The following is a 14069-nucleotide window of genomic DNA, read 5'->3' as shown; positions in this document are numbered from 1 at the left end:
CTTCAGTTCTGATGATCTTCTGCAGCTCTTCAGGTCGTAACTGTTCAGGTCAAGGTTCTTGTCTCATGCCCAGGAAGAATGAGGGACACAGGCAGTCAGAAAGTGAGAAAGCAGGATTTATTGAGAGGACAGAAAAACTCTCACAGTGCGAGGGGACCCAAAGGGTTGCCAATTTGGAGCCGAAACCTGGTACTTATATAGCCCTAAGTCCAAGCCAACTGGCTAGCACTATCTGTGAACTGATCGGCCCGCACTTAGCTGTTCTGATTGATCAGTACTAAGGACCAATCGGCAGGAGGTAGGACCCTAATGGTGAGCTGATTGGTTGCTCTTTGATCCCAGCAGTGAGTATTTAAACTCTAGCTTGCGGGGCTTGCAGGCAGCTTGTTTACCAATGCTGAGCCTGAGAGGCTACACTGTTACCAGAGGACCCGCCTGACTGCATAGCCTTTCTCTAGCCATCTCCTGTCTCATTTCCCCATCTGGAGTAATAATCCTAACTGCTGTTAGGGAGTAAGGATGATGACGATGACTGGTCTGGCTACTTCCTGCTGATCATGGGCGTCATATGGGCTCTATTTCCTGCTGATTATAGGTGTCATATGGGGTCGGCAGCTAGGGATCCTCTGGAGAGTGATCTAAAGGTCCTGGGTAGAAAGAAGCTTCCATATAAGGTTTCATCTGCCTCACCATTTGGAGTTTGGTGGCCTCTAGGTGAGAAGAAACAAACTTTACAAGAAGGTAAACTGTATACACGGACCAAACACAAGCAATACAAAAAAAGGAGCTATTAAGGGAAAACCCTTGTCCATATATTGGAAATCCCTAGAGAGGATAAAAAAGATTGTAACCAACTGGGTCCCGAAGCTGCCTGTTTTTGTAAAAAGTCAATGATTTTATTGTTTTATAACCTGTAAAGTTTCTTTTATTTGGGAGGAAGTGTTAACATGGAAACAAGTTTCATTTAATAATGCGCATGTTCCTCCACATTCTGTCGTGAACATATCCAATGTTTGAATAATTACCCTGTTGAGCCACATAAGTAGGGTGAGAGAGTGTGTTTATAAGAAGCTACGACTAATGCTTCTAAAAACAGGAAGCAAGATAGAGTAAGCATTTTGCTTGTTCCTGTGAGGGAGACTTCTAGGGAAGAAAACAATCCCATGAACGCTCAGGATTAAGGGGTCCTTGACAGAGATGTCTAATGGTACAAATCAAGATGAAAACAAAGGCAGCAAGTATAGGTAGAAACATCAGGAGGAAATCCATAGGCAGTATCTTTTACGATCTTAATTCTGTATGCTCTTCAGCTGAGGCAACTTCTCCTGAACTCCACACTTTCACTCTAGGGTGATGGATCCAAGAGTCAATACCTGTAACCTTTATTGCTGATGGGGTGGAAAGAAGAATAGTATAGGGTCCTTCCCATCTGGGTCCAAAGTGGATACAGAAGTCCAGTACCAAGTATCCTGGACTTAACAGGGGTGGCTCTAGGTCCCAGGGTTGGGCCTCTGTTAGTTGTCTTAATTTGTGTTGAAAGTAGGCCAAAGAAGTAACATAATTAAGTCTGAGGTCTCTTAGTCCAGCAAGAGGTCAGTGATTAAGAAAGGTTGTCCGTACACCATTTCAAAGGAGCTAGCCCCAGTTTTGATGGAGTATTTCTAATACATAGAAGGGCGATGGCTCACAACTTTACTGAATTCATTTATTAGTTCCCACAGTTTTTTGATAGAGTCTTTAGGTTTTGCCATATATAAGAGTATGTCATTTGCAGATAGAGGCAATTTTACTTCTTTCTTTATGATTTGAATGCCTTTTATTTCTTTGTCTTGCCTCATTTATCTGGCTTGGACTTTCAGTACCATGTTGAGTAGAAATGATGAGAGGGGGCATCTTTGTCTTGTTCCTCATCCTAGAGAAGAGGCTTTCAACTTTTTATCATTGAGTATGATACAACTATTGGCTTGTCACATATGGCCTTTATTCTGTTGTGGTACATTACTTCTATACTTAATTTGTTGAGAATTTTTTTTCCATGAAATGATGTTGAATTTTGTCAACTGCTTTTTCTGTGCCTATTGAGATGATCATATGGCTTTTATCATTCATTCTGTTAATGTGGTATATGACATTTATTGATGTATGTATGTTGAACCATCCTTGCATTACAGGGATGAATCTTGGTTGATCTGATGCTGATGTGTGATTCTTTTAATGTGTTGTTGAATTCAGTTTGTCAGCATTTGTTGAGAATATTCACATTTATAATTATCAGGAATATCAGCCTGTAAATTTTTGTCTGTAGTGTCTTTAAATGGCTTGGATATCAGAGTATGGTTCCTTGTTTAACTGTAAATTATTTAAAAATATATTTCTCCATTTCCAATTTAAAAAAAAAAAAAGAAGAAGGGCGATGGGAAGGAGAGTGGACCAAGGGAGTTGAGGTGCCTTTTGATGATGTCATTCATTTTTTCTACTTTCCCCAAGGATTGTGGGCTCCAAGCAGAGTGCAGATTGCCCAATGTCTTTGAGACTACTTGGGTGACAGGTGCTTTGAAGGAGGGACCATTGTGCACTGGAGGTACTTTGGTAATCCAAGGCAAGGGATTATTTCATTGAGCAATGCTTTTATCAATTCAGAAGCCTTCTCCATCTGACATGGAAATGCTTCTATCCAGTTAGTTAAAGTATCTACCCATACAAGGGGAGATACTGGATGCCTCTTATTTTTGGCATATGAATAAAGGCTATTTGCCGGTCCTCCTTTGGGTAACTTCCCTTTCTTTGCATTTTAGGGGGAAGAATTTGCCTATTGAGGGGTTTTGCAAGGCACAGTCTCACAAATGCTAACAACCCATTTGACCGTTTCTCATAGATTTTTTAAATCTGAAAACAGCCTTTGGGTGAGTTGGAAAGTTTTATCTCTTCCAAAGTGAAAGGTCTGATGGAGGGTTTTAAGAACCTTTCATTGGCAGGAAGTTGGCAGATGAAGTTTGTCTTCCTCTGATTGCAACCATCCTGAAGACTGAAAAACGTATCCCCAAGATATAGCCCATTCTATCTCTGCAGGAGAATTTTGGAGTTCTATATCTTTTGAGGGCCCTCTCAAATCAGAGGGGCATCAAATGAATCAGAAATCTGAGTTTTCCTTGCTACTAAATTGACTGTAGATCCACTAGTCTATTTCATTCAGCTATTTCATCTGTTCCCTTTTGATAGCCTTTACAGCATATTACTGTCACTTCCTGAGAGAGAAGACTGAAGACAATAGTTTGACAATCTCCCGATGATATTTAATAGGGGGATCCATTAGCTGTAAGAAAAAGTCTTTCTTTCCAAATAGTGGCATGGGTGTGAAGGACTAAAAAGGCATACTTGGAGTCAGTATAGATGTTTACTGACTTCCGTTGATTTAATTCGAGGGCCCTTATGAGAGCAGTTAATTTGGCTGAGTGCTTGTATTTGAGGAAAGAAGCTCACTTTCAACAATGTCATTGGAAGTGACTATTGTGTACCCTGCCTTATGGATCCCTTGTTCCACAAATGAACTTCCATCAGTAAAGGGAATCCAGTCTGGGTTTTCTTTTCTTTTCTTTTCTTTTTTTTTTTTTGAGATGGAGTCTCACTCTGTCACCCAGATTGGAGTGCAGTGGCCGCTGCTCGCCACTGCAGCCTTGACCTGCTGGGCTCCGGTGAACCTTCCGCCTCAGCCTTCCAAATAGCCCGAACTACAGGTGCGCGCTACCACACCCGGCTAATTTTTGATTTATTGTAGAGATGAGGTCTCACCAAGTTGCCCAGGCTGGTCTTGAACCCACGGGCTCAGGCAATCCACTCACCTCGGCCTCCCAAAGCGCGTGATTACAGACTGAGCCACCAAGCCCAGCCCAGTCTGGGTTTTCTACAGGGGTTTCCTTTAAGTCTTCTCTGACTGCATAGGTTTGTATTACCACTTGTTCACAATCATGTTTGTATTCCTCACCACTGTCGGGGAGGAAGATAGCTGGGTTCAGAGAAGAATGTGGTTTTAAGTGGATTGCAGCTCCTTCTAATAATAAGGCCTGATATTTAAGAAGGCGGTTTATCGGCCAGAGGCTCCCTTTAGAGGATAGCAGCCCTGCCACATTATATGGAGTATACATAGTTAGGTTTTTTCCCCATTGTTAGCTTAATAGCTTCTGAGACTCTCAACGCTACTGCTGCCATTGCTCTTAGGCAGGCTGGCCATCCCTCAGCTGCCACATTAAGTTCTTTGCTTAGGTAGCCTACAGGTTGTTGAGCTCGCCCTGGGTTTGGGTTAGACCTTCCAGAGCCATTCCTTTTCTTCAGACACATAAAGGTTAAATGTCTTTCCTATGGAAATACTAAGAGCCAGTGCAATTAAGGCTTGTTTTAATTGGTCAAAGGCTTTCTCAGCCTCTGATGTCCAGATTAGGAAATGAGTTCTAGCTTATTAAATCTCCTTAGTTCCATATACCATTCTATGACATACCATTTTTCAACATGCACGAACCCTTTATTTTTTGTCCTATACCTTCCTTCAAGTAACCATTTATTTTATTGCGGGACAAAAATGTATCATACAAGATTCCTTCCTATACAAAACCATTTTGCCCTTTGCATCCTTCCTAACAACTTTCTTTACATCTTTTCTGTGCTTTTCTGGCTTCTTCCATCATCTTTCTATATAACCTTCTGCATTTACATTTTGAATTAACTCCTAGCAACTTGAATTACAAAAAAGCTATATTCCAACATGGATGGCCAGAACCAAATGGCTGGCATCTGTGTTAATTTGGGTTCCAGTGCCCTAATATGGATTCCAGTGCCCTAATATTCACCTGGAGATGGTTGGGGTGATGGTGAGCTATGCCAGACACTGTAGCAAGTTTCCAGGCCTGCTCAGTGGCCATCATTCCTGAGCTAGGTGTTCTCTCCTTCCTTCAGTGGAAAGCCTGCTTTCCAGTGGCTTTCAGGCCTGTACAGTGGACAGGGTCCTGGAGGTGTAGGCCACTTTGGGGTAATCAGGCTTCTAGAGCCCCCTCAGATTATACCTATAGCTATAGACACCATCCTCTTAGCAGGTCTGGTGTTACCAGGTCTCTGATGGGCTGTTGGAGTTTTTTCACTAAAGGTGACTGCCAATTGAGATGCCTCTTTTGTCCCTCTGCTTCTGTAGCCTTCCATGTTGGCACCCTAATACTTTTTAATGTCTTGGTTTGCTGCATCCATAACAGTAAGAAGGTACACCTTGGGAATTCTGGGGTGTATGTGCCTAAGGCAACTACTAGAGTTCTTACCTTTGTCTTGTGTCTCCTCTCTTTTTTCTGAGCCTTCTCTCCTGATCCCTGTTATAAAGAACTGCAGTGGCCACTTTCAGGAGATTCTCTAAAGTACTATTTGGTCCTATGGCCTGCTTCTGCAGCTTCCTCCTGATATCTGGTACTGCCTGAGTAATAAACTTGTCTTTTAAGATTAGTTGCCCTTCAACTGATTCAGGGTCTAGGTATGTGTGTTTAATCAAAGCCTCTCTCAGCTTTTCCAGAAAAGCTGAGGGATTCTTATTGACACCTTGATCTATCATGGCTAACTTGGAATAATTGAGAGGTTTAGTTCCAGTTTTTCTCAAGCCTTCCAATACGCAAACCAGGAAATGTTTCCTCCTCCATTTTCCCAAGTTGCTATCGGAGTCTCATTTAGGGTCTTCCAATGGTACTGCAGACATAACTATTGGATAGGGCTCCTCCCCTTCTCTAGCACTATATGAAATGCAAAGCTCATCCCCAAACTTTTCTGCCACTTGCAGAACTGCTTGTTTCTCAGTGGTCATTAGGGTCTGGCTAAGAGCAACATAGCATCCTTCCAGGGGAGCTCAAATATTTGTGTTAAATTCTGGAAAGCATCTATATACTTGTCAGGGTTATCTGAAAACCTTCCAAGATCTTCCTTGATTTGTTTCAAGTCTCACAGGGAAAAGGGTTCCTATACCTTACTAGGGCTATATTCGCCAAGCATCTTTTGTAAGGGCATCAGTAATGCTAGAGTTCTAGAATGAGGAGTTTTTAGAGTTGGAATGGTTTTAGGTACAAGGAGGACCTGAATAAGGAGGGCAAGACAGACCAGGTGGAGTGACCTCGTGAGATGATTCCTTCCCCAGTGGCGCCTTTGGGGTTGGCATCCCCGGTCCATTGGGACCATTCATTGAGATGACTGCTAGGAGGGCTGAATTGATTCGACAGCATTGACAAAGGTCAAGATTTTCTCGAAGAAAGCCTGTACATATGGGACCCCGGACCATATGCCCTGGCATCTACAGAAACTGTCTAGGTGCGTGATTGTATTATAATTGACATTTCCCTCTAGAAGCCAGGTTTCTCCATCCTGCAATCTATAATTCAGCCACGCTTGGGGGCAAAGGAATTTAAGACGCTGTTTTAAAGTCTGAGGACCAAAGGAGCCCCATGTCCCAGGATGTACTCTTAAGTGCACACTACAGATAGCCTGATGGCCTGTTACCCATCTGAAGGAGAAAGAGGTGAAAGAAAGGCATCCCTAAGCTTTCCCTCCTCCAACCATGAATAAGGATTACTTTTCTATCCTTCTCTGCTCATGGCGTCCCCTTGGATGGGAGCATGATTTCCACCCAAGTATAATGGTAGGGACCCAGTCAGTAGGAATAGTCATGCTCACCTACGCATTAATACCCATCCTATGTGCTGTCGACTATGCCTCTGGATTCCTCAAACCTAGCCTTCTCCCTTACCAGACTAGATCTTCAAAAAGGCCTTGGAATGATTGGGTTTAGGGGCAGGAATCTGACAAGGGTGGTGGGGTGGGGGGGAGTTCCTGGGACTTTCTGTGAACTTCTGACCTGTAGATCATGGTTTGAGCCCGGTTACAACATTCAGATTACTTTCCTAACAAGGCCCACAAATATGGAGACATACAAGTGCCGGTGCAGGACCTTTCGAGACAGTCCCTGACATCTTCCAAAAAGCCTAATCCCACAGTCAGCCAGTATGCATACCCAGTGCGCAAAGCCTCTAAGTTCTTAGGCACAGAGCTGACAAAGTGTCCTCAGAGGGGAGAGTTCGCATTCATTTGACATTTGCCTATATCCATAGAGTCCCCACATGTAGGAACCTAATTCCTCATATAAAGCAGTTTCTCATTCTTGCCAATTACAATGCTTCCTAACATGCAAAAACGAAACCAAAGTGTTCTCCTTTTTGCCTTGTGGACCAGTGAACACACCTTGTCTTGAGCTCTTATTCAGTAAGGATCAACCCAGTTGCCAACTGTCTAGTAATGCCAGCTCTTTAAGCTACAAAAACACCCATGTCACCAAGCACCGAGTGGGGACAGTACCCGTGGCAATCCTGAAGAGAAGAAAATGTGATGGGAAAGGCTGAAAAAAGTATGATAGAGACTGGAAGCCTTCTGCCAACATCCTGTCGGGCTGTCGGGAATTGAAGTCAGCTGGAAGTCTTCAGGTAACACCAAGATGTAGCCTTGGCCCAAGCTTCTTCTGATTGCCCCCAAGCTTCTTCTGATTCCATGCGACGGCTAACTCTGAAAAGAAACTGGATCAGAACAGGACCAACATTCCCAACACCAGAGAGTAATGGGGGATTAACCAAGTTCTCTCCAGCAAATCTAACCTCTGTATTGTGGATCGGCAGCCACGCTATTTGCTTTTAACTGGCTGGCAGAGACCTGGAAATTTGTTCTTTAGAGAGAGAGTAAAAAAAAACTTGAGGACAAAGATCCTCGGAAATGAAAGTAAAGAGATAGGTCCTCTTTAACTCACCCTTCCATCGAGTCCCATGTTCAGGCACCAAAACTGATACGGATTTTTTAGGTCAGCCTGGGCTTTGAGAGTGTCAGCTCAATGGGTCGGCCAGCCAAGACCCAGAGAGGGTCGTCTTGAGTCGCTGGTAAGCCTAGCCCCAGAAGTGTTGGCTCTGAAGGGCTGGCAAGCCAGGCCCTGAGAGTGTTGCTGGTTCAGTGGGCTGGCAAGCCTAGCTCCCAGAGTGTCTCAGCTTTGGAGTCTTGCCTTCTTCTAGTAGCTCTCCTGGTTCAACTGGCTCTGGCAGCTAACAAGCCAGCCTCTGGGTGCATGGCTCTTCAGCTCCGACGATCTTCTGCAGCTCTTCAGATCGTAGCTCTTCAGGGTCGAGGTTCTTGTCTCATGCCCAGGAAGAATGAGGGACATGGAAAGCCAGAAAGTGAGAAAGCAGGATTTATTGAGAGGACAGAAAAGCTCCCATAGTACAAAGGGACCCGAAGGAGTTGCCAATTTGGAGCTGAAACCTGGTGCTTATATAGCCCTAAGTCCAAGCCAGTTGGCTAGCACTAGCTGTCAGCTGACTGGTCACTACTAAGGACCAATCATCAGGAGGTAGGGGTCTACTGGTGAGCTGATTGGTTGCTCTTCGATCCCAGCAGTGAGTACTTAAGTTTGTTTACCAATGCTGAGCCTGAGAAGCCAGCTGAGAGTTTGCCACATTGTTGCCACAGGACCCGCCTGTCTGTCTGTCTAGCCTTTCTCTGGCTATCTCCTGTCTCTATTTGATAATTGTACTATGTATACCTACAGTGAAACATCACTTAGCACCCCAGCAATATATACAATTATTCTGTGTCAATTATAAATTTTTTAAAAATTGATAAAAAAAATTATGTCCTGTGACTAGCTAGTAAGCACAGAACTATCCCATTAAAAATGTCAGGTTTTCAGAACTCAGTCCTTTCACATGGAACTGTTTTTCTCTCTGCTGTTCAAATCAATGTAACGGCTTAGAGTTCTACAACTCACAGAATTGTCTAGCATCCCTGTCCCACCTCTTCTGTCTCCTCAGCCTGGCATTCAGGGCTTCCTCTGTATCCAAGAGCCCTCATGGAGATCCATTTTGGCTTGGCTTAGAGCTGCTGGGCTGCTTGTGAGGCTGCCCTCTCCTGACTATGCCCAGGGCCTTAAATGCTTCCTCTCTCAAAGTCATTCTTGATCTTCCCCCACCCCACAGCTGGTTTTCATAGTCCTGAAATGTTCTTCCACTCAACTGGAGGTTCCCCATTGGTGAGGGGCAACCTATATCCAGAGTAGTTTTGTTTGCCCAGAATAGTGTTTTATTTTGTTTTTTAATTTTTAATTTTGAAGATGTGGGGTACAGTTCAGGGTTAGGTATACAAATGGTCAATATGCAGGTACCCTTGTTGATGAGGCGTGCTCCGCCGACCTCCTGCAGATTCCTACTACTGCCAATCCTTTTCTTATAGTATTATGATAATTGTTCAAGGTCTGCTTATAAGTGAGAACATGTGGTACTTAGTTCTTTGTTTCTGTGATAGATTGCTCAGTATTATAAACTCTAAGTCCATCTAAGTTGCTGCAAATTTCATAATTTTGTCCTTCTTTATGACTGTGTAATATTCCATTGTGTATATGTACCACATTTTTTTTTATCCAGTCCTCTTTCAGTGGGCAGCATGGTTGGTTCCATGTTTTTGCTATTGTAAATAATACTGCAATAAACATAATGTGCAAGTATCTTCTTCATAAAGTGATTAAGTTCCTCCAGGTATATTCCCAGCAGGGGGATTGCAGGGTCATATGGAAGGTTGACTTTTAGATCTTTTAGGAATTGTCAAACTGTTTTCCACAGAGTTTGTACTAGTTTATACTCCCACCAACAGTGTAGAAGTGGTCCCTTTTCCCCACATCCTTTCCAGCATCTGTTGCTTTTGAGTTATTGATAATGACCATCCTGACTGGACTTAGGTGGTATCTCAGTGTGGTTTTAACTTGCATTTTTTTGATGACTACTGAAGCTGAGCATTTTTTCATGTATCTGTTGGCTACTTATATCTTCTTTTGAGAAGTATCTATTCATATCTTTTGCCTACTTTATAATAGAGCTGTTTGTTTTTTTCTTTTTGGCATGTTTGAGTTCCTTGTAGATCTTAGATGTTAGGCCTTTGTCAGATATACAGTTGGCAAATATTTTTTCCTAGACTTTGGGCTGTCTCCCCACTCTTGATGATTTCTTTGGTTTTGCAGAAGCTTGTCAGTTTGATGAGGGTCCCACTAGTCTATTTTACTTCTTATGGCATGAGCACTAAATGGATCAAAGACCTAAACATAAAACCTCAAACTGTAAGAACCTTAGAAAATGCAGAATAGTGTTTTTAATGCCTTTAAGACTTTGCTGATATATCTGTTTTCTTAAACTTGCTTTAATCATCTATTTATAGTGAACTTTCTGTAGACTTTTGGCTTTGTAACCACTGTTCTAAATTAATAATATTTTCCTGTATTATGTCACAATTGAAAAGTAGGAAATTCTTAATTATATCCTTGTTTTTTTTGGAGACTTTTGACCAGTTGCTAATTATTTGTCTAAGAATATCTGGTTATGGAATCAAGACCTAATTTTGAGGCCCTTTGATAATAGATGTCCTATCTACTTACTGTCAAATCACTTTGTTCCCTCTAGGTCTTGGTGATAATATCAGAATGTTTCTATGCGCCACTTCCAAGACATTTATCTGATCGTTCTGGTAAGTATGATAAGCTCCTGTGATGTAGAGGATTTTTGGGATTCCGTGATGTGTTCTTTCGTGTTCTTATAGGTAGTGAATTTTCCCTCTGATTTGCTAGATGACCAAACCATCACCACCACCAGATTTTTTTTTCTTTTCTTTTTCCTTTCTTTTCTTTTTTTGAATCAGCATCTCACTCTGTTTCCTAGGCAGAGTGCAGTGGCACAGTCACCTCTCACTACAGCCTTGGCTCCTGGGCTTAGGTGATCCCTCCACCTTAGCCTCCTAAGTAACTTTCTTCTGAGTAGCTAGGACTATGAGTACATGCCATCATGCCAGGATACTTTTTTTCTTTTTTCTTTAAGAGAGATGATGTCTCAGTATGTTACCCTGGCTGCCACCACCAGATTTTTAAAAATATGTTATTTAGACAGATTTGAACAAAAATTATTTTTCCCTCTCATAAAATAGAGATTATTTCATTTTGGCACTTTATTTTCTTCTTCAAGAATGTGTCCTTCATTGATCAGACATCTTTTCCTTTCTTTGAACTGGAATTAGAAGGGAGGGAAGGGCCCTCACATTCATTGCCCTCTCTACTGTGTGCTCATGACTCTCCAAAGTCCTTTAAAGGCAGTCTCCCCAGATCTTCATACTGCTCCACACTGCTTCTGGGACCAGGGAGTCCTGGATTTGCATTTCTTTATTTCTGACTATTTTTGAGACTGCATAAAGACTATTATGAGACTTTATAATTGTTGAGTTTTATGTGGGTGTTTAAATAAGCTCATATTTCCTTTATAATTCTTGAAGTTTTTGAGTATTTGAGTCTCTCATAGATAATTAGAAGATGTATTATGGTTCTTAGCATTCTTAAATGTAACAAAAACCCAATATAAAGCATCTTGGGGGAAAAAATGAAAATTTATTAGTTCACTAACTGAAAAGCCCTGGGATGCTCTAACTTCAAGCATAGCCTAAGTGATGCTGGGTTTCTGTCTCTATGCAGCTCATTCAGTGGCTTTTGACAGTCCTAACTCACATTGCCTTTATTTAACAATCCCTGAAGAAAGGGGCTTCACCCCCTGACACGGGCCACAAACCCCTGGGAAGTATTAGCTAAGATTTTGGAACCAGTCACCATGACCAATAGGGTGCCAGAGCCTTCTACAAGGTACAGAAGACAGAGCATGAGGAACCTTGATCTTACTGTCTGCATGCACTGCTGAAGTCAGCATGGTCAGAGAAATCTCCAGAGGGGGATAGAAAAGCCCTGGGTGGGGCCAAAATGCCAGTCAGAGAATCTGTCCTGTGCGACCATAGATTCAAGATAGAAAATACTGTCACTTTTGCATATTTTCATTTCATAGCTAAACACACTCAATTGATTACTGAATTGCCATTATTTCAGGAGATGTTCCCATGTCTTTCCTCCACAGAGCAGAAACTGAGATCAGAGGAGGCTCATAGGGCTGAGCAATTGCAGGATGCAGAGGAGGAAAAAGATGATTCAAATGAAGAAGAAAACAAGGACAGCCTCGTAGATGATGAAGAAGAGAAAGAAGACCTTGGGGATGAGGATGAAGTGGAGGAAGAAGAGGAGGAAGACAACCTGGTTGCTGGCGTGGATGAGGAGAGGAGTGAGGTCAATGACCAGGGACCCCCGAGAGAGGACAGTGCAGTCCATGAGGAAGTAGAACCTGAGGAGACTGAAGAAGACACCTCTGAGCAGCCCTGTTCAGCTGACACGGAGGTGGTGGAAGACTCCTTGAGGCAGCGCAAAAGTGTGCCTGCTGATAAGGGGCCGTAGGTTTAATGACATTGTTCCCAAGAATACTGACCAAAAGAATATGTCACCTTCCCTCTGGTCTGCAGTTTAATCCAAACACTTAATTTTTCCTGAATGAACAAGCTTCTCTCTTAAAAGATGATCTCTAGTCATGTGGTCTTATGTGTACTAAGGAGAATCTTTCAGGTATGACAATCAGGATATAGAAGAACTGGGATGGGAACAAGTTCATTGACTTAGGGCTAGAGAGTCTTGACCAGAGGAAGCAACCCCTAGCCCTCATTAGCACCTTCCAGAGATAAGGCTGCAGGCCCCATAAAATGAAAGCAAAGCAGCCTTGACTCCTGTGTGTCCTAAAAGTGTAGTAAAAGTCTTGCTTCCTTTTCTTAGGTTAAGTATTTATTTTGTCAAATTACAAGAAATATCAGGCACCACAGTGCATGGACACATTTTTAGAGATAGAAATTGAGAGGACCCTGGACATATAAAAGAACTCAGAAGTCACTCCAACCCTCTCCTTTGTTATGTTTTCTTTATTACGTTTAGTTTTTCCATTTTTTCCACCATGGCCTTGTAGGCTCCTTGAACTCTTCACAATTATTCCTTGGTGAGAGGACTTGGATGGAAGCCAGCTTTATATCAACCGTGTTTATTTTGTTTATTCTGACTTAAGGGTTTAGATAATCAGTGCCCACAATCCATGAAGCCGTGACTGCCAAACATCTTGAATGAGAGATTCAAAGGAAGTAGGGATTTTACAGGACAGATTTTTTTGGCCAAAATGTGGATTTTTTTTTTTTAGTTTCTTTAGCAATACTCTTTTGAAGCCAGAAGTCCGCTAAGTCTTGCCCAGTACAAGGTAGTCTTGTGAAGAAAACTTGAATACTGTGTTGTTTTGTTTCCATCTCAAGGGGTTCTCTGGCTCTTGAACTACTTTAATAATAACTGAAAAACCATTTCTGGTTTTCCTTCAGTGATGTGCTTTTGATGAAAGAATTAATGAAAGTCAATATCTGGAAATGAAAGATTTGATTTTGTTTCCATCTTCTGTAATTTTTTAAAGAATTATATCTTTGTAAATCTCTCAATACTCAATCTACTATAAGTACCCAGGGAGCCCAATTTCTTTTAAAAAATCCATCCATCTACTTCTCTCTTACCTGATTTATGTCTTAGAATAAATTCATGAAATTAGATTCCAAGCATATGAATGATGCCTAAAGTTGATTCTGTGCCCCCTGGGTCCAGTCAGAATAATAAGGGGTACAGGCTTATGAAATTCTAAAAGTTTCTGTCATCTTTAAAAAGGAATATGCAGTATATTTCTATTGCCTGTTTAGATAACCCTTTCCTTGTATTAACACAAACACGGAGCTCACTGGTGGGGGAGGTTCTGAAACCTGTGCCCTCCTATGGTTGACTGAGGCTGTTGCAAGCCTTGCACAAAGGAGGTTATTCTTCTGACTGAATCAGTTTTTAGAGACGGTTATTTTTCACCTTTCCAACTCCAACTTGACAGTCTCTTTCCTTGGTATGAAGTTTGTTAAGAGTCACCGATAATCATGCTCTTCAGACAGCATTGCAGCCTCAGAGTTGAGGCCATCACAGAAATGATGAACAGGGAGAACCTAGTTGCCAGTACAAGGTAGTCTTCTGAAGGATTCTTGAATACTGTGTTGTTTTGTTTCCATTTCAAGGGGTTTCCTGGCTCTTGAACCACTTTAATAATAACTGAAAA

General features: G+C 42.1%; 1 protein-coding gene across 2 annotated transcripts in view; it reads left to right on the top strand.

Annotated features, from left to right (window-relative positions):
- Positions 1–13610, top strand: part of TMX4 (thioredoxin related transmembrane protein 4) — a 46896-nt gene extending 33286 nt beyond the window's left edge. For both annotated transcript variants that reach the window (XM_021718496.1, XM_008069871.2), the window contains 2 exons: positions 10497–10560; positions 11982–13610. In XM_021718496.1, the coding sequence (XP_021574171.1) occupies positions 10497–10560; positions 11982–12352 (435 nt within the window). In that variant the 3' untranslated portion in view covers positions 12353–13610. The remainder of the gene's footprint in view (positions 1–10496; positions 10561–11981) is intronic.
- Positions 13611–14069: the final 459 nt, after the last annotated feature.

This window comes from Carlito syrichta, unplaced genomic scaffold, assembly GCF_000164805.1.
Source record: "Carlito syrichta isolate Samal-C Ts95f unplaced genomic scaffold, Tarsius_syrichta-2.0.1 Scaffold312267, whole genome shotgun sequence".
In the NCBI taxonomy this organism is placed as follows: Eukaryota; Metazoa; Chordata; class Mammalia; order Primates; family Tarsiidae; genus Carlito; species Carlito syrichta.
Note: the sequence above shows the minus strand (reverse complement) of the source record. Positions and strands in the feature narration are given on the sequence as shown.